The sequence below is a fragment of the Pogoniulus pusillus genome, chromosome 28 (genome assembly GCF_015220805.1).
Source record: "Pogoniulus pusillus isolate bPogPus1 chromosome 28, bPogPus1.pri, whole genome shotgun sequence".
Taxonomy (NCBI): Eukaryota; Metazoa; Chordata; class Aves; order Piciformes; family Lybiidae; genus Pogoniulus; species Pogoniulus pusillus.
Genome location: NC_087291.1, coordinates 2763188 through 2787965, shown reverse-complemented (window position 1 = coordinate 2787965; position 24778 = coordinate 2763188). Strand labels below are relative to the sequence as shown.

The 24778-nt window shown below is 48.3% G+C and overlaps 1 protein-coding gene across 3 annotated transcripts in view; it reads right to left on the bottom strand.

The window, feature by feature from the left end:
• ZNF385D (zinc finger protein 385D) overlaps positions 1 to 24778 on the bottom strand; it is a 595307-nt gene that overhangs the window by 161135 nt on the left and 409394 nt on the right. For all 3 annotated transcript variants that reach the window (XM_064166852.1, XM_064166853.1, XM_064166854.1), the window contains one exon: positions 13692 to 13834. In XM_064166852.1, the coding sequence (XP_064022922.1) occupies positions 13692 to 13834 (143 nt within the window). The remainder of the gene's footprint in view (positions 1 to 13691; positions 13835 to 24778) is intronic.

Here is a 24778-nt window from a genome sequence, read left to right as displayed (position 1 = left end):
TCCAATTTAAATAAAAATAAAACTTTTTAATGGATTCATTTTTTTATGGTAACTACCCATTTGTACCCATGAGCTAAATCCTCTAAGCTCTCAAGATTGCTGTATTCTAAGTGGCAGGAGGTGACAGATGCTTATAATCACAGGAGACAGTTAATTCCCTAATTGGAACATAGCCCTAAAACCGTTAAAGTAGTTGTGAGGAATCAGAGAGTAGCTTGGTTTAGAAGGGGCCTTCCAAGATGTCATGGGTTGAGTTGAGTCTGCTGTTGATATTCAACACCATGCTGCTGTCATGCCAGCTTCAAAATGAAAGTGCTGGCTGGAGCGAAGTATTATGGGGCTCAAAGCTCAGACTGTAACATGAGAGGTTTCCTCTTCTGGTTGACAGTTTTGGTATCCATTTTTGAGGTGTTGGTCTCTTCCGCTAGGTGGGCTGCAGGTCGAGGGGTGGGGGGAAATCAATGGCTTCTGCTGCTGCTTCTGCATTTTGCTGCACTTACCTGCTAAAGGCTGGGGAAAAAGTGGCTGAGAGCAGCCAGGCAGAAAGGGACCTCAGGGTACTGGTAGATAGCTGAACATGAGGCAGCAGTGTGCCCAGGTGGCCAGGAGAAACAATGGCATCCTGGCCTGGATCAGGAGCAGTATGGCCAGCAGGACAAGGGAGGTTATTCTGCCCCTGAACTCAGCAATGGTCTGGCCACACCTTGAGTGCTGTGTCCAGTTCTGGGCTCCTGAATTCAAGAGCGATGTGGAGATGCTGGAAGGTGTCCAGAGAAGGGCAGCAAGGCTGGGAAGTGGCCTGGAGCAGAGCCCTGTGAGGAGAGGCTGAGGGAGCTGGGGGTGTGCAGCCTGCAGAAGAGGAGGCTCAGGGCAGACCTCATTGCTGTCTACAACTGTAGCCAGGTGGGGTTGGTCTCTTCTCCCAGGCAAGCAGCAACAGAAGAAGGGGACACAGTTTCAAGTTGTGGCAGGGGAGGTCTAGGCTGGATGTTAGGAGGAAGTTGTTGTCAGAGAGAGTGATTGGCATTGGGATGGGCTGCCCAGGGAGGTGGTGGAGTCCCTGTCCCTGGAGGTGTTGAAGCAAAGCCTGGATGAGGCACTTAGTGCCATGGTCTAGTTGACTGTGTAGGGCTGGGGATAGGTAGGACTGGATGATCTTGGAGGTCTCTTCCAACCTAGTTTATTCTATGATTCTAAAGTAATTGTGCCTCTTATCATCTCATTAACCTCTCTTTATCTCAACACAGAGGGGTTTTTTGTGTTACTTTCCTTCCCATCTGTGTGTAGAGAGGGGAGCTTGTGAAGGCAGGCTGTGTTAGCCCAGAGCTCAAGACCACCAAGTCCAACATCTCTTCCACGGGCAGGGACACCTTCAACCAGGTCAGGTTGTTTAACGCCCCAGTGAGACAACCCAACTTTGAACATGTTTTATAATGGAACATTCGCAACTTCTCCAGACAATATATGCCAATATCTCACCACCCCCACAGGAAAAAATATCTTTCTTCCAATCTAAATCTATCCTTTTTCAGTTTAAAAATGTTGCTGCTTGTTCTGTTGCTACAAGCCCAGTGAAAAATTGCTCTCTCCATCTTTTTTATAAACCTTCTTTAAGTACTGAATGACTACAATAAAGTATTCCCAGAGTCTCTTCTCTTCCAGGCTGAATAATGCCAACTCTCAGCTTTAGTTCACCAGGAGAAGCATTCCAGCACTCTGATCGTATTTGTTGCCCTCCTCTGGACCCTTTAACAGGTCCATATCCATTTTCTATTGGGGACCCCAGCACTAGATGCCATACCCCAGGTGGGGTTTTACAGTAGCAGAGCAGAGGGGATGAATCACACCTTGTGACCTCCTGCTCATACTGCCCAGTATATAATTGGCTGTTGGGGCTGAAAGCACACATTGCCAGTTCATGTCCAAATTTTCAGCCTTCTCCACAGGACTTCTCTCAATCCTATCCAGTCCAATGGGGGTTGCCTCTATCCATGTGCCAAACCTTACACATGGCCTTACTGGGTTCCATGAGGTTCAAGGGGACCCAATGAGAGCAATTCCAAACCAGGTACAGCAGTGCTGTTAAAAAGTAGGGCACAGCTTAGAGAAAGGTAACTAGGATTTTTTTACTGATGCCTGGGCAGAAACTTGCATAAGTCTGAGCTATAAATTGCAAGCAAAGGCCAAAAGTTTTAGAAGAGATTGCCATGGGATTAAGGTTAGATTTAGTCTGATGCTCCTTAGTGCATCAGCTCTGAAGAAAATCATGCTGGAGACAACAACCATGCAATCACAGAGCCCAGGATGTAAATGAAGGATTTAAATGTACAGCAAATAAATCTGGCCAATTTAAATATTTCATACTTATATTGACTCATTTCTATTTCACAAGCACCAAATAAAACCATCTGAATTGTCAGGATTTTCTCGTGTTTACTCATTCCTTAATCCCTTCTCTTCCCCTGCAGGCTTCTTAATTAAATGTCCTGGCCCAGTGGTGAAAACATTATCATAATAAAGAATTCCTGAGCCCAAACATCATTTTTGCAGTCTTGCCTATTTAGAGCCTCACGGTCCCTGGAGGTGTTCAACAGAAGCCTGAATGAGGCACTTAGTGCCATGGTCTAGTTGATTGGTTAGGGCTGGGTGCTAGGTTGGACTGGATGAGCTTGGAGGTCTTATCTTTACAGGCTGCACATAGCTATCTCACACCTGAACTGCAGTGCTAAGGAAAGGGAATAAAAGCAAGTCAAACCTGTTTCTAGCCACCTGTAAATGAGTAACCAGGCAAGGAACAACCCCAGGAGCAAAAATCCCTCTCTTTGACTGAGGAATGAGCAATTTGATGCAGTAGAGCTCTCCATCTGATAAAAGTCCTTCTCATGGAAATAACAGTAAGAAAAAGCACAGACTATATTCTTACTGCCAAGTTCTCCTGTATGGGTGGTGTTCCATTCTGATTTATACAAAACTGATGCTATTGTGTTGCCCCCAACTCTCCTCTTCTGGAAACAAAGCATTCTGACAGCTATGCCGTCACTGCTGAGCTTAATGCATTTCATACCATGAGGAAAAACAGCCTTTGCTCAATTAAGTCAGAAAACACAAAACAAAATCATTATGTAGAGCCATAAAAACCTCTTCTCCTGCCCCCCCCTCCTCCCACACTCTCCTCCCTCCCCCAGGTTTATTTTGTAAATTTCATTCTGCTGATGGCTAGAAAAACTAACATGGATTTTGGATTCCTCCTCCACTTTGCACTACCAAAAGCTGTGTCTTATTCATAGCATCAACAAAAGTGGCACATCATTTCTGCAGCATGTGTCTCTCTCCTAGAGGGCAGGGATCCATCCAGAGGGACCTGGACAGGCTGAGAGGTGTGCCCAGGCCAACCTCATGACATTCAGCAAGGCCAAGTGTAAGGTCCTGCACCTGGGTGGGTGCAATCCCAAGCACAACTCAAGGCTGGGTGGGGAATGGCTGAAAGCAACCCTGAGGAACAGGACCTGGGGGTCTGGGTTGATTGAAAAGCTCAACATGAGCCTGCAGTGTGAGTGCAGCCCAGACACAACTCTGTGCTGGGCTGCAGCAAGAGCAGTGTGGGCAGCAGGGCAAGGGAGGGGATTCTGCCCCTTGGCTCTGCTCTCCTCAGACCCCACCTGGAGTCCTGTGTGGAGTTCTGGAGCCTCCAACACAAGAAGGACATGGAAGTGTTGGAGCCAGTCCAGAGGAGGCCACGAGGATGCTCAGAGGTCTGCAGCAGCTCTGCTCTGAGGACAGGCTGCAAGAGTTGCGGCTCTGTAGCCTGGAGAAGAGAAGGCTTTGAGGAGACCTTGGAGTGTCCTTCCAGTATCTGAAAGGGGCTACAGGAAGGCTGGGAAGGGACTATTGACAAGGTCTTGTAATGAGAGGACGAGGAGTAATGGGTTTAAACTGGCAGAGGGGAGATTGAAAGTAGATGTTAGGAAAGGGTTGTTTGCAGTGAGGGTGGTGAGACACTGGCACAGGTTGCCCAGGGAGGTTGTGGCTGCTCCCTGCCTGGAGGTGTTCATGGCCAGGTTGGATGAGGCCTTGAGTGACCTGTTCTAGTGGGAGGTGTCCCTGCCTATGGCAGGGAGATGGAACTGGATGGTCCTTCAGGTCCCTTCCAACCTAAACCATTCTATGATTCTATGACTCTTTCCAAAGACCTGAAGGGACAGGACAAGGGGTAATGGTTTGAAACAAGAGGAGATTTGGATTGGACATAAGAAGCAAGTTCTGCACCATGAGGATGCTGGAACACTGCAACAGGTTGCCCAGGGAGGTGTTGGAGGCTACATCCCTGCAGATATTCAAGGTCAGCCTCGACAAGGCTCTGAGCAACCTGATCTATGCCATGATCCAGTTGTTTGGACAGGGCTGGGTGCTAGGTTGGACTGGATGATCTTAGAGGTCTCTTCCAACCTGGTTGATTCTATGGTTGGTTGATTGATTGATTGATCTAGTGGAGGATGTCCTTACTCCATGCAGTGGGTTAGTCTAGATGACCTTTAGGGGTCCCTTTCAACCCAAACCATTCTCTGGTTCTATGATTCTGCATAATAAAACTCTCCAGGACAAAAGCCTAAGGAAAAGAGTTTCAAAATGCTTTCTGGCAGCTGCCTGACAGGTTTGCTCCACATTTCCTGGGACAACCCTTCCCAGAACTACTTGTCAGCAAGCAAGCTTTCTAACTCAGCACTTACAGCAGGCCAGGCAGCACCCAACAGCAAGGCCAAGGTGGAGTGAAAGGCAGCTCCCAGTGAAACAAGCCAGCCATAAATGCCCATGACCAAGGCCTGCAAACACAGGCTTCAACTCTATGGATGTGATGGTTTGGGAGTTACCTGCCCCCCCACTCTTGTGAAATCACCCAGACTAGACTCAGCCAGCTGGAGGTTAAGGAATGAAGCTTTATATTCACAGCTTAGCACAAGATACAAGCAGAGAGTTACAGCAGTTACAGCTATGGACAGAAATAGACAAGTTAAAGGTAACACAGAAGCACAGCAGCCCTCCCAGAAACCAGAGTCCCCAGGAGGGGCTCCCAACCACCCTTCCACCTTCTTTTCACCCCTCTACCTTATCCCAGAGCTTGCCTTATGTGTGAGGTGAGGTTGGAGGATCAGCAAGGGGGGTTAGAAAGCAAAAAGATCAGCTACACAGAAGCATTGCAGGGAGAAAGCACAGGCTCCAACAGAGACACATACACACTGCCTCATCTGTGGTTTTGATCTTGTTGTCATACATCTCAGTGCTGTAACATCACCATTATTTCCTTTTCTCAGCCTAGAATCTAATTCTTCTCATTAAAACATTCCAAATAGCTTCGAACTGGCACAATAGAAAGCACAGACTTGGTGCTGCCCTGGAAGCTGCTGGGCTGCTGCACAGGCTGGTTTTCAGGAGGCAAGGAGCACTAAACTGGCACCCTAACCCAAGCTGCCTGCTGTCATCTCCTTCTCCTCTCCCATCAGAGAAATCTCGAGCAGGAGAAGGTGAAACATGAAGCTCATAACACTGCCCCTAGGGCTATTGGCACAGAGCAAGCAAACAGGAGAAATCAGGGGACTGAACAAGGATCACTGGGGATGGATTATGAGAAGGATGTCTGTAGAGTAACAGTTCTTTTTTCGGTCATGTTTAGTACTCTCTGACATTGCCACTATTCTTCCACAGCATTCAAACATATCCAGTCAAAATTGTTATTCTGTTTATTTCAAAGGATGCTTCTTTGGGAAATTTCCCACTGGGAACAAGGAGAGGCCATGAAAGCCAATGGCATTGCTGGCTTGCACTAGAAACACTGTAGCCAGCAGGAGCAGGGAGGTGATCATCCCACTCAGTGCTGGTGAGGCCACAACTCAAGTACCCTATTCAGTTCTGGGCCCCTCCCTGCAGAAAACACATTGAGGTGCTGGAGAGTGTTCATAGAAGGGCAGTGAGATAGGAAGGTCCTGGAGCACATGGTCTATGAGGAGCATCTGAGGAGGCTGGGGTTGTTCTGTCTGGAGAAGAGGAGGCTGAGGGGAGACCTCACTGCTCTCTACAACTACTTGAAGAGAGCCTCTGCTTCTTAGTGTCAATCAACAGGCCTAGAGGAAATCATTTCAAGGTGCACCAGGGGAGGTTAAGCCTGCATGTTATGAAGTTATGTCTTCAAACACTGGAATGGTCTGCCCAGGGGAGTGGTGGGGTCACCATCCTTAGAGCTGTTCAAGCAGTGTGAGCACCTGGTGCTTGGGGACATGGTTTAGTGTTGACCCTTCTGTGCCACATTGAGGGTTGGACTGGATGATCTTTGAGACCTTTCCCAACTGGAAGTTTTCTGTGATTCTATCATTCTGAGACAAGGCTTTAATTTGGAGTTAGGATGGAGCTTTGCAAACAACAGCTCTATTTCTGCTTCAAAGCATTTACCCAGATCTTAAAACTGTAGATCTATACCATTACAGATTATTCTCACCTATGAGGAGAGGCTGAGGGAGCTGGGGGTGTGCAGCCTAGAGAAAAGGAGGCTCAGGGGTGACCTCATTGCTGTCTACAACAACCTGAAGGGAGGCTGTAGCCAGGTGGGGTTGGGCTCTGCTGCCAGGCACCCAGCAACAGAACAAGGGGACACAGTCTCAAGTTGTGCTGGGAGAAGTATAGGCTGGATGTTAGGAGGAAGTTCTCCACAGAGAGAGGGATTGGCATTGGAATGGGCTGCCCAGGGAGCTGGTGGAGGCACTGTGCCTGGAAGTGTTCAAGAGTAGACTGGATGAGGCACTTAGTGCCATGGTCTGGTTGACTGAATAGGGCTGGGTGCTAGGTTGGACTGGATGATCTTGGAGGTCTCTTCCAACCTGCTTGATTCTATTCTATTCTATTCTATTCTATTCTATTCTATTCTATTCTATTCTATTCTATTCTATTCTATTCTATTCTATTCTATTCTATTCTATCAAAAAACAAACAAGTAAGGAATGTGATTAATTGTACAATTTAAAACCTAGTAAGGGCAAGTGTCTTGGTTTGTAAACTTTAAATTCTATCTTTGAGGAGGCTGAAATACATCATTCTGTCAGAAATATGCAAAACCTGGGTTCTGATGCATCTCTGGTTTGAGCATGATGAGCTTTGGAGATCTAAGCGAGAGTTTTTTCTCTTTGTTTTCTTTCACTTTAGTAAAGTGAAGATTTTGCTCTCAGTCCAGGGACTCATATCAATATTTTCCTACAAGTTAATTAACTTCTGGACTTTGATGCTTTGTGAGATTCTCTTGTACCCAGCCAATGGCTCATGAACACAAACAACACACACGTTCAGGGGCACTCAGGGACCAGTGTCTTTTTAGTACAACTGCTGAAACTTTGAATCTCTGTGATGGTTTGGGTGTTCCCCCCCCACACACACACTTTGGAAATCACCCAGACTAGACTCAGCAGCTCTGGAAATTGAATGAAGCTTCTATTTACAGCTGGCACAATATACAACCAGAGATTTACAATCTACACAGTTATAGACAGAAATATACAAGTTAAAAAGTAATACAGAAACACAACAGCCCTCCCAGAAACCTGAGTCCCCAGGAGGGGCTCTCAACCACCCTTCCACCTTGCTCCCACTCCTCTACCTTACCCCAGATCTTTGCCTTGTGCCCCGAGGAAGAATGGAGGGGCGGCCAGGGGGGTTAGGAAGCAGGTAGATTAGTCACACAGATGGCAGGTTAGGTTATATAGAGAGAGAAGTTCAGCCCAAAGCCCAGACAGCAACTGCCTTATATGTGTTTGTGTTCTTGTTCTTATGCATGTCAGCAAGCCTATGAGTGAAGTCGACATCATCATTGTTTTCTTTTCCCAGCCTGTAATCTAACTCATCTCACCAAAAGATTTTAGCTAGCTTCAAACTAGCACAATCTCTAAGAACTAAAAGCACAGAGACTTGAAGCTTCTCACTGGCACACAAAAATGCAGAACCATACAAAATGTTTGCTAAATTAGCTGAGATGTTATTGAGCATATATGATTGAATTGTTTTTCTATTCCTCTGACAATCTTCAACTCATATTACAAAAATCTATGTAAGTGGTTTTATAGCTTCTTTCATTCATAAGATTTAGCCTTTTACATCTGATCATAGAATCATAGAATGATAGAATCAAGCAGGTTTGAAGAGACCTCCAAGATCACCCAGTCCAACCTAGCACCCAGCCCTAGACAATCAACCAGACCATGGCACTAAGTGCCTCATCCAGGCTTTGCTTTAACACCTCCAGGGATAGCAACTCCACCACCTCCCTGGGCAGCCCATTCCAATGCCAATCACTCTCTCTGCTGACAACTTCCTCCTAACATCCAGCCTAGACCTCCCCTGGCACAACTTGAGGCTATGTCCCCTTGTTCTGTTGCAGGTTTCCTGGGAGAAGAGCCCAACCCCACCTGGCTCCAGCCTCCCTTCAGGTAGTTGTAGACAGCAATAAGGTCTGCCCTGAGCCTCCTCTTTTCCAGGCTAAACACCTGATCCATCTTTTTATACTGGCTAAATTTGCAACACACTTGTTATTCTTCAGGGGCTGCACCAGTGAGATGTTTTCAGTGTCAGCAGCTGTGTTGTTGTAACTTCGTTTTATGTACAACTTGAGGGTACTCATTTGCTTCGTAATTAGGAGCACAGCACCTACAAATGTTCAGCTAACCAGATTGTTAATTGATATGTTTGCTTCACACTCTCTTGTATAAACTGAAAATGTTCCTTCTGAAACTGAATGGTTCAAAGGTTCATATTATCTTCCTTGCCTTTCTCGAGTCACTCCCTTTTTTCCACTTGTCCCTCACCTGAGTGTCCAGAGATATTACTGATAAAGGTTTGCCCAAGCTGTGCTGTATCTCCCATTCTCTGCTCTGATAAAAGCTTTTATCTCTGTAGAAAGCAGAGCTGAATGTTTTCTTCAGGGGTGGCCCTCAATGAATGAGCTAGCTTTACAGCAAAATCTTCAGTAACAAAGGCAGTAATCTGATGGCTGTGTTAAAATGAGCTAAAATGGGAAAAAAAAAGTTATAAAATAAGCCATCTTTCTGTTAGTACCTAAGATCAGCATTTGGTTCTGTTAGCTCTTGTGCACAGGCCTGAGTTTGTCCACTGGTATGTAACTTCTGCTTTCATCTCTCCTTATATTTCTACCCAGTTTATCTGAATCCTCAGATTCATTTAAGATTGTCTTTGGCTAAAGTTATCATAGCTGCTTGATAAATGGGAAGCATTTCTCTATAAAGAGACAGTACAATGTCAGCACTTCTGACATTTGCCAGAGAGAGTGATTGGCATTGGAAAGGGCTGCCCAGGGAGGTGGTGGAGTTGCCATCCCTGGAGGTGTTGAAGCAAAGCCTGGATGTGGCACTTAGTGCCATGGTCTGGTTGATTGTTTAGGGCTGGGTGCTAGATTGGCCTGGATGATCTTGGAGGTCTCTTCCAAGCCGGTTGATTCTATGATCTGGGGCTGATGGTAATATAATCCCTGCTCTTGCCCTTCCCTGCTTCTGCTCTCTTTCTCCATTGTTCTCTCTCTCTCTGTCCCACTCTCTCTCTCCCTCTGTTTTGTTCAACTTTATCCTTTAATAAATAGTTTTGTGGTGATCTCTGGTCTTGCTTGCACCTTAATTTCACAACACAGAAATCTATAAGAACAGATCTTGTTCCTCTGGACAGGTATTGTTGATCTCTGTTCTCTGGACCTTGACACATGTCCCCAAAAGATTTATCAGCTTGGATAGATGTTCTGGAGCTTCTCATCTAGTCTACATTTGTAGACCTTTGCCTATATGTTTGGAGGATGCCATTAACCAGCCCTGGCGTGCAAGCTACACACAGCAGTGTTTGATAGCATGCTGCTCAGAATGAAAATGAGAATAGGGAGGATGATGCTGCCTGTCAGCATACATGATGAGAAATCAAAGGTCACATTGCCATGTGAAGATGATAATCAGCAAGGCAGAAGACAGCAGCTCTGATGACAGCATCCTCACACTTGAGACCAACATATTTGGCAAAGGTGACCTTGGCAGATGGCCACACAGCAGAGGAAGCAGTACTTTGCCAAAAGGGATGCTACTCTTACTCCTGAAAACTAAGCTCAGTTTACTTAAAAACTGAACCAATGAGGAGCCTGTAAAACCCAGCTACAGTGCTTATACCAAACAATACACCACTAAAATGATCTTTGGGAAGAACAGGGTTCTATCAGTAGTCTGTTTTTATTTTATTACTTTCAAACTAATAACACACATTTTCCCCACCCTCCCAGCAACAGCACCCCCCCCAACCCCCCAGTAGTTGTAGAATAAAATCAGGTTTTGTAAGAAAAAAGAAACTGGAAATTTATGGAACAGAAGAATAACATTCATTCAGTAATTGAACTGGCCTTGAAATTATGCAGAACTGAACAATTACTGAGACCATCTGAGGACACAACTATCCTTTTAAAAACTTTAACAGACAATTTCTAAACCTTCAATTGGGCTGTTATTGCTTCCAACATAAACCATTCTGGCCATCCTTATCTAGGGTAGGGTGTCCCTGCCCATGGTTGGAACTAGGTGATCCTTATAAACCCTGACTGATCCCTTCCAACCCTGACTGATTCTGTGATTCTATTGCACTATATACAGCTATTACCAAGCAAAACTGGTACAAAACACCAACCCCAGAGTATGCTAAACGAGTCTTGAATGGTTTAGGTTGGAAGGGACCTCAAAGATCATCCAGTACCAACCCACTGCTATAGGCAGGGACACCTCCCACTAGAACAGGTTGCTCAAGGCCTCATCCAACCTGGCCTTGAACACCTTCAGGGAGAGAGCATCCACAACCTCTCTGGGCAACCTGTGCCAGTGTCTCACCACCCTCACTGCAAGGAACCCTTTCACAGTACCACAGTATCACAGTATCATCAGGGTTGGAAGAGACCTCACAGATCATCAAGTCCAGCCCTTTACCACAGAGCTCAAGGCCAGACCATGGCACCAAGTGCCACGTCCAGTCCTGCCTTGAACAGCTCCAGGGACGGCGACTCCACCACCTCCCCGGGCAGCCCATTCCAGTGTCCAATGACTCTCTCAGGGAAGAACTTTCTCCTCACCTCCAGCCTAAATCTCCCCTGGCACAGCCTGAGGCTGTGTCCTCTCGTTCTGGTGCTGGCCACCTGAGAGAAGAGAGCAACCTCCTTCTGGCCACAACCACCCCTCAGGTAGTTGTAGACAGCAATGAGGTCTCCCCTGAGCCTCCTCTTCTCCAGGCTAACCAATCCCAGCTCCCTCAGCCTCTCCTCGTAGGGCTGTGCTCAAGGCCTCTCCCCAGCCTCGTCGCCCTTCTCTGGACACGCTCAAGCATCTCAATGTCCCTCCTAAACTGGGGGGCCCAGAACTGAACACAGTACTCAAGGTGTGGTCTAACCAGTGCAGAGTACAGGGGCAGAATGACCTCCCTGCTCCTTCTGACCACACCATTGCTGATGCAGGCCAGGATGCCACTGGCTCTCTTGGCCACCTGGGCACACTGCTTCCTTACATCTTGTTTGAATCTCTCCTCTGCCGTTACCCCTTGTCCTGTCCTTACAGCAATTTGTCAGTAGTCCCTCCCCAGCCTTCATGTAGGTCCCCTTCAGATAGTGGAAGGCCACTCTAAAGGTCTCCTGGAAGCCTTCTCTTCTCCAGGCTGCAGAGCCCCAATTCTTGTAGTCTGTCCTCATAGCAGAGCTGCTGCAGCCCTCTGAAGTATCTCCATGGCCCCCTCTGGACTGGCTCCAACAGTTCCATGTCCTTCTTGTGTTGGGGGCTCCAGAACTGCACACAGGACCCCAGGTGCTAGGTCCAATGATTTATCCATTTCACTGTGAGTTTTCAGCAACTAAGTTAAAGCCAGCACTTTTAACAGTTTTGCTGCAGACTTATATGCATTTTAAAATGGTAAGACTTTCTTCACAGCAATAATTGTTTGGTGTTGTGCTTCTGAGCATTTTAAGACTTGCAGCTTAGATTTCCTTTGATTTCTATTACTGCTGTCAATTGCCTGGATTTAAGACTGCTTAAATAAATACTTTGAAAAGATTTATCAAATGTCATCACTTTAAAAAGAAAACTGACAGTCATAAAAGGTATATAAATAAAAGTTTAATTATGGACATTTGAATTGCCTCAAATTGCTTCTAGAAAGTGTGCATTCTTGTATTGCTCTTAATTATTGTAATTAAGACTTTCTCAGTTTAATCAGATTTTTTTTGGCATGTTGAATTCTACCCCACTGCTTCTCAAAGCAGGTAGATACACACAGTCCTAGGGTGGTGAGGGGTTTGTTTTTCTTTCCTATATCTTATATATTTAATCAACCAGGTTGGAAGAGACCTCCAAGCTCATCCAGGCCAACCTAGCACCCAGCCCTATCCAGTCAACCAGACCATGGCACTAAGTGTCTCAGCCAGGCTTTGCTCCAACACCTCCAGGGACAACAACTCCACCACCTCCCTGGGCAGCCCATTCCAATGCCAATCACTCTCTCTGACAACAGCTTCCTCCTAACATCCAGCCTAGACCTGCCCTGGCACAACTTGAGACTGTGTCCCCTTGTTCTGTTGCTGGTTGTCTGGCAGAAGAGCCCAACCCCACCTGGCCACAGCCTCCCTTCAGGTAGTTGTAGACAGCAATGAGCTCTGCCCTGAGCCTCCTCTGCTGCAGGCTGCACACCCCCAGCTCCATCAGCCTCTCCTCACAGGGCTCTGCTCTAGACCCCTCACCAGTTTCATTGCCCTTCTCTGGACATGTTCCAGTACCTCAAAATCTCTCTTGAATTGAGTGGGCCAGAACTGGACACAGCACTCAAGGTGTGGCCTGACCATTGCTGAGTACAGAGTCAAATAACCTCCCTTGTCCTACTTGCCAAATAAAACCAATGTAGAATTTTCTTTGAAAACATTACAGATTTTCACCAAGAAACACAGTAGCTTCAGTAAAATATTGAACATACTCCTAGAAATAAGATTTCCCTAATCAAAGATAGCAGAACTAGAAATAAGATTTCCCTAATCATAGATAGTAGAACTAGAAATAAGATTTCCCTAATCATAGATAACAGAACTAAGTACAACAATTATTAAAGAGAAATCTAAACTTGTTTTAACCTAGTGTGTGAGAAGTAACATATCCTAACCCCCAAAACTACCCTGGATTGCTTGCCAGTGAACAGGTCATTCTTACTCATTCTTACTTTAGTTGCCCAAACAGTTTTCACTTTTGCAGCCCTTCCAAATTTCCCAGGAAGCCTGTTGGATATAGGATGAAAAACACCATCACTCTCAGAGTTTCATTCTCTGAGAGTTGCAGCAAACTGTAAGATAGTGAAACCCTGCATGTCTTAAATTAGAATGCTAAATTCACAAGCCCTGGGCCTGGATATGAGCTGCAACTTTATTATGTGTCACTTGGGATCGTATAATTTTTTCCTTCTACACTACTTCTGACTCACACTCAGCTAAGCTTTGATTTATGTCCTAGCAGTGTGTCTGAAAGAGCTATTTGGCTCTCAGTAGGAGAGAGAGGATATTCCAGGTTAAATTGAGTACATAAAATTCTACTTTGTGCCCTCTTCCACGGAAACTGTGTCTCAGTGAGGCAGACAGTAACTGTTGGGAGTGTACTTACTGCATTGAAGTTGGGGAAGAGGTTGACTGCTGCTGCAGTGTCCAGAGGAAATGGAAGAAAGGGTTTGATATCCAGCGACGGCTGCAAAGGCGGAGCAGGAGGACGCACTAGGGCTGGAAGAGCAGGGCTCTGGCATGTACCACCTAGGTGTAGAAAGAGGCAGAAGAGGCATTCAGCAAGTACTGCAATTAGGGGGGAAAATTAAAAGCCAACATAAAAAAGCATCCACAAAAACCCAGGATTGGATGAAAAACACGTTTTTTCTTTGTCCACAAATTACTGCCTTGTTGAAAAGGAACACAGTTGACTCTGACTATGGGTTGCACTTCTTTGCCAGTAATTGCCACAGGTAGTCTATCACTATAATTAGCTAAGAAACTGTTTATCTCCCTGGGTTATCTAGAAAAATAGTGTGGTGTATGTCTGACTTCTCACTAGAACTTCAGCTAGTCTCATTCTGATATAACTTCAGTGTCTCTTCTCAGCCCTATTGGTCAGCTCTTCAAAGGCAAAGTGCCTCAGAAGAAGAAGAGGAATCTCTACTCTTCGGCTCAGTAGAATCAGATCATTTGAAGGCTTTTAATTTTGTGATGAAATGCTCATTTGTGGAGCTCACAGATAAAGAGGCAGCCTACACCTCCCAACACTACGTACCCTGTCGCCTCAGCAGCGGATCAGTGCCGATCCACCAAGAATCGTTTCAGCAGCCTCTGGAATTCTGTTTGGGGGAAGGTACTGACAAACACTTTCTGTTCTTGCAGAGGACGGAGCTGATTCAGACTCTGCACGATAGAAAGCTCCTCCCTGCTAATGCTACCAACCAGCAGCTCTCTGGGAGCAGAATGCAAATGAAGAAATCCCTTTGCATACCAATAAGTGGCTACCTGGTTATAACACACTCTGTTTTACCTATTGTTTGCCCCTTGCCCAGCCAGCTAGAACTGCTCTCTGCATCCAAAGTCTCCCATGTTTTGGTTGCACTCCAAAACATCAATTCCCTGTTAATTAAAGACTATTTGAATCCTAGGAAACTGTTAAAATATGCCAGTGTTCTTTTAATCTGAGAGGCAGGCAACAGACTGTAAAAAACCTTCTGGTAAGAGTCCAGGAGACATTAAAAAAACCTGTTAAGGGGAGTTTTACCCCACTCTGAACAGGCACAGGCAGACAGGCCAACAGAGCAGGAGAGAAAATGAGTTGCTTTTTTCCTTCCCATACATACACTTTATTAGACAAGCTGCCTACATTCTTTAAGAGCCCAGGTATGAAGCACTGCCACTTAGACAATATTAGAGGTTGGTTGTGGTACTGGAAGCAGCATCTTTCCTATGCCAAAAGTTCCATGCAGTACACCTGGAACCTGTCTATACTGTTGTGACTTGGCTTCAGGAGCAGTGGAGCTGGTAAAGTCACATTCATCCTGGTGTTCTGCCTTTGGTCATGATGTGTGTGATGATGCTTTACCCTATCCTTTTCTAGATGAGATCCTGGATGTCATTCTCCCTGTCTTTGTGCTCTCTACTATCCATCCTGACAGCAAACCAAAGTAAGTGCTTGTGTCATATCTACAATTCCACTCTGGTGAGACCCCACCTGGAGTACTGCATCCAGTTCTGGAGCCCCTGGGACAAGAAGGATGTGGAGATGCTGGAGTGTGTCCAGAGCAGGGCCAGGAGGATGCTCAGAGAGCTGCAGCAGCTCTGCTGTGAGCACAGACTGAAAGACTTGGGGCTGTGCAGGCTGGAGAGGAGGAGGCTCCCAGGTGACATTCTTGTGGCCTTTCACAGTATCTGAATGGGGCTACAAAAAAGCTGTGAGGGGACTTTTTAGGTTCTCAGGGAGTGACAGGACTGGGGGGAATGGAGCAAATCTGGAGGTGGGGAGATTCAGCCCGGAGGTGAGGAGGAAGTTGTTGAGCATGAGAGTAGTGAGAGCCTAGAATGGGTTGCCCAGGGTGCAGCCTGCCCCACATTACTTTCAGCTCCACCACATTGCTTGCTTGCCTGCCTGTGTACTTCCTTGGAGCTCTATGCCTGCCTTTGTATGAGTGCCTGGGGTGCACACTGCCGTGGGGAGCCAGGAGCAGATCCATTTGTCTGCAGTCGATAGCCTGAGGAGCAAGCGTTGGACCCATGCTCAGACTGCACAGAACCCTGCTCCTGCACCTGGAGATCCTGCCTGTGCACCTGGAGATCCTGCCTGTGCACCTGGAGATCCTGCCTGTGCACCTGGAGATCCTGCCTCTGCACCTGGAGATCCTGCCCCTGCACCTGGAGATCCTGCACCTGGAGATCCTGCTGCCCCTGCACCTGGAGATCCTGCCTGTGCACCTGGAGATCCTGCCCCTGCACCTGGAGATCCTGCCCCTGCACCTGGAGATCCTGTCCCTGCACCTGGAGATCCTGCCCCTGCACCTGGAGATCCTGCTGCCCCTGCCCCTGGAGATCCTGCCCCTGCACCTGGAGATCCTGCCCCTGCACCTGGAGATCCTGCCCGTGCACCTGGAGATCCTGCCCCTGCACCTGGAGATCCTGCCCCTGCACCTGGAGAACCTGCCCCTGCACCTGGAGATCCTGCCCCTGCACCTGGAGATCCTGCCCTGCACCTGGAGATCCTGCCTCTGCACCTGGAGATCCTGCCCCTGCACCTGGAGATCCTGCCCTGCACCTGGAGATCCTGCCCCTGCACCTGGAGATCCTGCCTGTGTACCCCTGTACACAGAGCAGCCAGCAGAACCCAGCAGCAGTAAGACCAGAGCCTGCCATTTCCCCTGGCACTGGAGGATTCCAGCCTCAAAGTCCACAGGCAGAGACCCTGAAGAATTGGACACTTGCAGTAGGCTGTGACGTAGCTCTGGAGGGTGATTATTGATTAATCCAAATTGTGAGTAAACACTTGAATGCCTCTGTAATTTCTGTTCCCTCTGCCATAAAGCAGAGAGCAGATTATAGTGTAAGACCCCAGGCGGCATTAAGCCGTGGGGAAAACTCTCTCTCTGTTAATAGTTTCAATGTTTGCTAGTTATTACTAAGTTTCTGTAGATATATATATTCCCATAATGTCTTCTTAACTGTGTAAAGAACAATTTCACATTAAAGTTCAGTGGTTGGGTGTCAGAGTCAGGAGGCTGGTGAGAGGCAAGATCAGGGTACTGATGAGTCGACTCAGCAGCTTGCTATGCATCAGTACAACTTTATTAGGGTAGTGAAGCCTCTTATATAGTGCTCAGAGGAGGTGTATACAATCAGTTTGGGGCTGGCACAAGTGAACAGTACAGATTGGCCCAGAGCCACGTGCAAGGTGCAGATAGGTTGCCCTGTGTCGATAACAACCCGCAGTGTCCACCCCAGGGGGCCAGCAGGCCCAGGCCCCTGCAGGTGTGCGTGGGTTGCTCATTGTAGCTTCCAGCTCAAGGACATCTCCCAGCACGAGTTCTCATGTTTACCAGCTCTCATCCTGCTGCCGGAGTATTCTCCCACAGCTGGGGGTGGCAAGAGTTGAAATATTGGAAGTTAATAATATACATATATATATATATACAGATATCCACTGGCATTAATTAATTTCTCACAGTATCACAGTGTCACAGTATCATCAGGGTTGGAAGAGACCTCACAGATCATCAAGTCCAACCCTTTAGCACAGAGCTCAAGGCCAGACCATGGCACCAAGTGCCACGTCCAGTCCTGCCTTGAACAGCTCCAGGGACGGCGACTCCACCACCTCCCCAGGCAGCCCATTCCAGTGCCCAATGACTCTCTCAGGGAAGAACTTTCTCCTCACCTCCAGCCTAAATTTCCCCTGGCACAGCCTGAGGCTGTGTCCTCTTGTTCTGGTGCTGGCCACCTGAGAGAAGAGAGCAACCTCCCCCTGGCCACAATCACCCCTCAGGTAGTTGTAGACAGCAATAAGGTCTCCCCTGAGCCTCCTCTTCTCCAGGCTAACCAATCCCAGCTCCCTCAGCCTCTCCTCGTAGGGCTGTGCTCAAGGCCTCTCCCCAGCCTCATTGCCCTTCTCTGGACACGCTCAAGCATCTCAATGTCCCTCCTAAACTGGGGGGCCCAGAACTGAACACAGTACTCAAGGTGTGGTCTAACCAGTGCAGAGTACAGGGGCAGAATGACCTCCCTGCTCCTGCTGGCCACACCATTGCTGATGCAGGCCAGGATGCCACTGGCTCTCTTGGCCACCTGGGCACACTGCTGGCTCATGTTCAGGTGGGTATCAATCAGCACCCCCAGATGCCTCTCTGTCTGGCTGCTCTCAGCCACTCCGACCCCAGCCTGTATCTCTGCATGGGGTTGCTGTGGCCAAAGTGCAGCACCCTGGACTTGGAGCTATTGAAGCCATCCCCTTGGACTCTGCCCATCTGTCCAGGTGGTCAAGGTCCCGCTGCAGAGCCCTTCTGCCCTCCAACTCAGCCACATCTGCCCCCAGCTTAGTGTCATCTGCACACTTGCTGATGACTGACTCCATGCCCTCATCCAGGTCATCTATGAAGATGTTAAAGAGGATGGGGCCCAGCACTGATCCCTGAGGGACACCACTAGTAACTGGCCGCCAGCTGGATGTGGCACCATTCACCACCACTCTCTGGGCTCAGCCCTCCAGCCAGATCCTAACCCAGCACAGAGTGTTGCCATCCAAGCCACGGGCTGACAGCTTAGCCAGCAGTTTGCTGTGGGGGACAGTGTCAAAGGCCTTGCTGAAGTCCAGACAGACCACATCCACAGGCCTCCCCACAGCCACCAAGCAGTCACCTGATCATAGAAGGAGATCAGGTTGGAGAGGCAGGATCTGCCCTTCCTAAACCCATGCTGGCTGGACCTGAGCCCTTTGCCATCCCTCAGGTGTGCTCTTATCACCCCCAAGCTAACCTGCTCCATCAGTTTCCCTGGCACTGAGGTCAGGCTGACAGGTCTGTAGTTCCCAGGTTCCTCCATCCCACCCTTCTTTTGGATGGGGACCACGTTGGCAGTTTCCAGTCTCCTGGGACCTCTCCGGTGAGCCAGGACTGCTGGCTCAGCCCCAACCGGCGTACAGGCAGAATCCCCCTCTGTGACAATTTCATGATTGCAATTGGTTTGCCAATTGTTACATTCCCAGGAATTATTACTGAAACACTGCAAGAATAAAGGGAGCAGGTCAGAATGATGGTAAGGCAGCATTGAACAGGCCAATACAGAGCGTGAAGTGAAGAAGTCATTACTGCTAATGAAACTCTTGCTAAGAAGTTTTCAAGTTGCATGTAAGATTGTACAGAATCACAGAGAAATGCCAAGGTGAGAATGTGCCTGGCAATAGCTCAGCACCTGAAGCTATTCAGTTCAAGAGAGATGTTGAGGTACTGGAAGGTGTCCAGAGAAGGGCAATGAAGCTGGTGAGGGGCCTGGAGCACAGCCCTGTGAGGAGAGGCTGAGGGAGCTGGGGGTGTGCAGCCTGCAGAAGAGGAGGCTCAGGGCAGACCTCATTGCTGTTTGCAACTACCTGAAGGGAGGCTGTAGCCAGGTGGGGTTGGGCTCTGCTGCCAGGCAAGCAGCAACAGAACAAGGGGACACAGTCTCAAGTTATGCTGAGAGGTCTGGGCTGGATGTTAGGAGGAAGCTCTTCCTAGAGAGAGTGATTGGCATTGGAATGGGCTGCCCAGGGAGGTGGTGGAGTTACTGTCCCTGGAGGTGTTCAAGCAAAGCCTGCCTGGGGCACTTGGTGCTGTAGTCTGGTTGATTGGCTAGGGCTGGGTGCTAGGTTGGTCTGGATGATCTTGAAGGTCTCTTCCAACCTGGTTGATTCTATGGTTCTATGGTTCTATGAGTCTGTTAAACATCCTCTAACTCATAGATGAAAATGCAAACTGGATTGAGCAAATACCACCTATTTTTGGGGACTCAGCTCACTGAGTGTATTATCTCAGTGCTCTAGCAAGCCTCAAAGGTTTGGATTACCTACAGCAACAGCACTGCTGCCCCATACTCTTCTGGGATACCATGTCATGAAGGATGAAACATTTCTGTTCTGTGATTGTTCCCTGTGGCATGACGAGGCACTCACCCACCTGCCACTGCCAGGCAGTGCTGCAAAAAGTCATCTGGGGACAAGAACACACTTTAAAAGGGAAAACACAGCCAGCTTTGCAGGACCTTGGCTAGGACTCAAAGCCTCTGGAACAGTTTAAAATCTACCACAGTCCTGGCTACAGTGGCACAGCAAATGACTATGTTCATGAGCACAGCTCCTCTCTGGTTTTGCAGCAGTGTGAGACATGTGCCTTAGTGCTGGAGCATCTGAGAGGTGTCATGAAACCTGATCTTCTGCTTGGCAGAAATTCTCTAAGGTCATGGCTGCAAAAATGAACTTCTCGCACACAGAGTTGTAGTCTAAAAGCAGCCACAGAAAAAATGAGGCAATGGCAACATTTTTGTGACTCAGCTTAACTGAAAAGCTTTTGGAAAACATTTGGGAATGTCAGTGGTAACTATTTCAGATCTAATCCACTGGCAGAGGGATGGAAAAGGAGAGGAGAGCACTAGGAAGAGGTTTTGAAGATTACATATAGATAAATTCCTGTTGTAAAGAAGGGCAGAAATGATGACTGAAGGAAACCATGAGAACTGAGAAAGCCAAACTGGAACCAAGCAAAGTGTGATGATTTGGGTGTTACCCACCCCCCCCTCCACCCCTTAAGAAAATCACCCAGACTAGACTCACCCAGCTGGAAATGAAAAAATGAAGCTCTGTTTACAGCTTAGCACAAGATACAAGCAGGTATTTACAATATCTACAGAAATAGACAAGTTAAAGAAGTAACACAGAAACACAGCAGCCCTCCCAGAAACCTGAGTCCCCAGGAGGGGCTCCCAACCACCCTTCCACCTTCTCCCCACCCCTCTACATTACTCCAGATCATAGAATCATAGAATCATAGAATCAACCAGGTTGGAAGAGACCTCCAAGATCATCCAGTCCAACCTAGCACCCAGCCCTATCCAATCAACCAGACCATGGCACTAAGTGCCTCATCCAGGCTTTGCTTGAAGACCCCCAGGGACAGTGCCTCCACCACCTCCCTGGGCAGCCCATTCCAATGCCAATCACTCTCTCTGTGAAGAACTTCTTCCTAACATCCAGCCTATACCTACCCTGGCACAACTTGAGACTGTGTCCCCGTGTTCTATTGCTGGTTGCCTGGGAGAAGAGGTCACCCCTCACCTGGCTACAATGTCCCTTCAGGTAGTTGTAGACAGTAATGAGCTCTGCCCTGAGCCTCCTCTTCTCCAGGCTAAACAGGCCCAGCTCCCTCAGCCTCTCCTCATAGGATTTGTGCTCCAGGCCCCTCACCAGCTTTGTTGCCCTTCTCTGGACATATTCCAGCACCTCAACATCCTTCTTGAATTGAGGGGCCCAGAACTGGACACAGTACTCAAGGTGTGGCCTGAGCAGTGCTGAGTACAGGGGCAGAATAACCTCCCTTGTCCTGCTGGCCACACTGTTCCTGATGCAGGCCAGGATGCCATTGGCTCTGCTGCCCACCTGGGCACACTGCTGCCTCATCTTCAGCCTACTATCTATCAGTACCCCCAGGTCCCTTTCCTCCTGGCTGCTCTCCAGCCACTCAGTCCCCAGCCTGTAGTGCTGCTTGGGGTTGTTGTGGCCAAAGTGCAGAACCCTGCACTTGGCCTTGTTCAATCTCATCCCATTTGCCTCTGCCCACCCATCCAGCCTGGCCAGGTCCCTCTGCAGGGCTCTCCTACCTTCCAACAGATCAACACCTGCTCCTAGCTTGGTGTCATCTGCAAACTTACTGATGCTGGACTCAATGCCCTCGTCCAGATCATCAAGATGTTGCCTTATGTTCAAGGTGAGTTTAGAGGGTCAGCCAGGGGAGTTAGAAAGCAGACAGATTAGTCAGGCAGCAAGTTAGGTTAGAGAGAGAAGTTCATGCAGTCCCAGAGCCCAGAGAGCAACTCCATTTTCTATGTTTGTGTTCTTGTTCTTATCCATCTCAGCAAGCCTATGAGTCCAGCAGCCATCACCAGTATTTCCTTTTCACAGCCTAGAATCTAATTCCTCTCACCAAAATATTCCAGCTAGGCTCAAACTGGCACACAAAGCCAGGTGCTCTGAATCTTACACAGCAGAACTTGCTTTCTCAGTGAGTGGTGTTGTGTGTGACAACAGCACACTTAGAAATGGCTGTAGCAAGACACAGGTCATCCAGTGTTACAGAACTGTTTCAAGCTGAGCAACCATGCGGATTGCTTGTGGCAGTTTTGGTGTTCTCTAGTACAGGTTTCTACAGAGAGACCTCCACTGCTTTTCCTCTGCAGATGCAACAGTGCTGATCAACATGCAACAAAGCCTCCAGGTCAGAGCTTTACAGACTTCCAGAAAAGTTAGAATCATAGAATCAAGCAGGTTGGAAGAGACCTCCAAGATCATCCAGTCCAACCTAGCACCCAGCCCTATCCAGTCACCTAGACCATGGCACCAAGTGCCTCATCCAGGCTTTTCTTGAACACCTCCAGGGATGGTGGCTGCACCACCTCTTTAAGCAGTAAAGCTAAAGCTAGCATAACATCCCACAGCACTGGCAGGCTTTGTCCACAGCCAGTGCTTGACACTGTGTATTAGCTGAAGTTCACATAGACATCCTTGCCAAAAACTAGGTATGTGCATAGGCCTGGCTTAAGGCACATAACAATTTTCCCAAAATGCAGAAGCAGCAGATGACACCAAGCTAGGAGCAGCTGTGGAGCTGTTGGAGGGTAGGACAGCCCTGCAGAGGGACCTGGCCAGGCTGGATGGGTGGGCAGAGGCCAATGGGATGAGACTGAACAGGACAAGTGCAGGGTTCTGCACTTTGGCCATATCAACCCCAAGCAGCACTACAGGCTGGGGACAGAGTTGCTGGAGAGCAGCCAGGCAGAAAGGGAACTGAGGATGCTGGTAGAGAGTAGCTGAAGATGAGGCAGCAGTGTGCCCAGGTGGGCAGCAGAGCCAATGGCATCCTGGCCTGGCTCAGGAACAGTGTGGCCAGCAGGACAAGGGAGGTTCCTCTGCCCCTGTGCTCAGCACTGCTCAGGCCACACCTTGAGTGCTGTGTCTGTTTCTGGGCTGCTCCTCAATTCAAGAGAGATGTTGAGGTGCTGGAAGGTGTCCAGAGAAGGGCAATGAAGCTGGTGAGGGGCCTGGAACAGAGCCCTGTGAGGAGAGGCTGAGGGAGCTGGGGGTGTGCAGCCTGCAGAAGAGGAGGCTCAGGGGTGACCTCATTGCTGTCTACCACTACCTGAAGGGAGGCTGTAGCCAGGTGGGGTTGGTCTCTTCTCCCAGGCACCAGCAACAGAACAAGGGGACACAGTCTCAAGTTGTGCCAGGGCAGGTCTAGGCTGAATGTTAGGAGGAAGTTGTTGGCAGAGAGAGTGATTGGCACTGGAATGGGCTGCCCAGGGAGGTGGTGGAGTCACCATCCCTAGAGGTGATGAAGCAAAGACTGCTAGGTTGGACTGGATGATCTTGGAAGTTTCTTTCCACCTGGCTGATTCTATTTTAAGTTTTTTAAAGTTGCAGGAAGAGATCAAGATCTCTGTCTTTTAGGCTCCCTAGCAAACAGCTTGACAATTAACAACTGTGTATTAATATGTATTTTGACTTGGTTGTAGAGGAAGATATGCTCCATCTTCTCCTGCATAACATTTCCTCATGCATAGAATCATAGAATCATAGAATCAACCAGGTTGGAAGAGACCTCCAAGCTCATCCAGTCCAACCTAGCACCCAGCCCTAGATAATCAACCAGACCATGGCACTAAGTGCCTCATCCAGGCTTTGCTTCAACACCTCTAGGGATGGTGACTCCACCACCTCCCTGGGCAGCCCATTCCAATGCCAATCACTCCCTCTGTGAAGAACTTCCTCCTAACATCCAGCCTGTACTTTCCCCAGCACAACTTGAGACTGTGTCCCCATGTTCTGTTGGTGGTTGCCTGGGAGAAGAGACCAACCCCACCTGGCTACAGCCTCCCTTCAGGTAGTTGTAGGCAGCAATGAGGTCACCTCTGAGCTTCCTCTTCTCTAGGCTAAACAACCCCAGCTCCCTCCTCTAATTTCTAACACTTTCAACTCAACTTCAGATGTAGTTTCCTGCAAGAGAATCACCAGGTCTCTTATCAAGTTGTCTCACCTAAGGAAATACCCAGCCCAAATTTTGCAGACACAAATACCATTGATATATTTTTGTCATGCATCTGGAACTTGAAAGTATGTGAAGTGGGGAGGAACTCTAAATTAGCAGTCCATTGATCTCAGTATTTTGCAGTTCTTCCACCACTGTTACCACCAAGAACACCGAGGGAAAAAGCAAATCTGCAGAATTCCATTTTCATTGTTTTGTTACTCTGGAATCCTTTCCCTCTGGCTATGTGTACAGCCATTCTCAGGGCATCAGAGACACTCTGAACTAGTGTGCCATTTCTGCTCCATTCTGGAGTCCAAGTTTGGTTTCAGCAGGAGCAGGGAGGTCATTCTGCCCCTGTACTCTGCACTGGTTAGACCACACCTTGAGTATTGTGTTCAGTTCTGGGCTCCCCAGTTTAAAAGGGACGTTGAGATGCTTGAGCGTGTCCAGAGAAGGGCAACGAGGCTGGGGAGAGGCCTTGAGCACAGCCCTATGAGGAGAGGCTGAGGGAGCTGGGATTGGTTAGCCTGGAGAAGAGGAGGCTCAGGGGTGACCTTATTGCTGTCTACAACTACCTGAGGGGTGGTTGTGGCCAGGGGGAGGTTGCTCTCTTCTCTCAGGTGGCCAGCACCAGAACAAGAGGACACAGCCTCAGGCTACGCCAGGGGAAATTTAGGCTGGAGGTGAGGAGAAAGTTCTTCCCTGAGAGAGTCATTGGACACTGGAATGGGCTGCCCGGGGAGGTGGTGGAGTCGCCGTCCCTGGAGCTGTTCAAGGCAGGACTGGACGTGGCACTTGGTGCCATGGTCTGGCCTTGAGCTCTGTGGTAAAGGGTTGGACTCGATGATCTGTGAGGTCTCTTCCAACCCTTATGATACTATGATACTATGATAATTTGTTTTACCCAAGATATAGA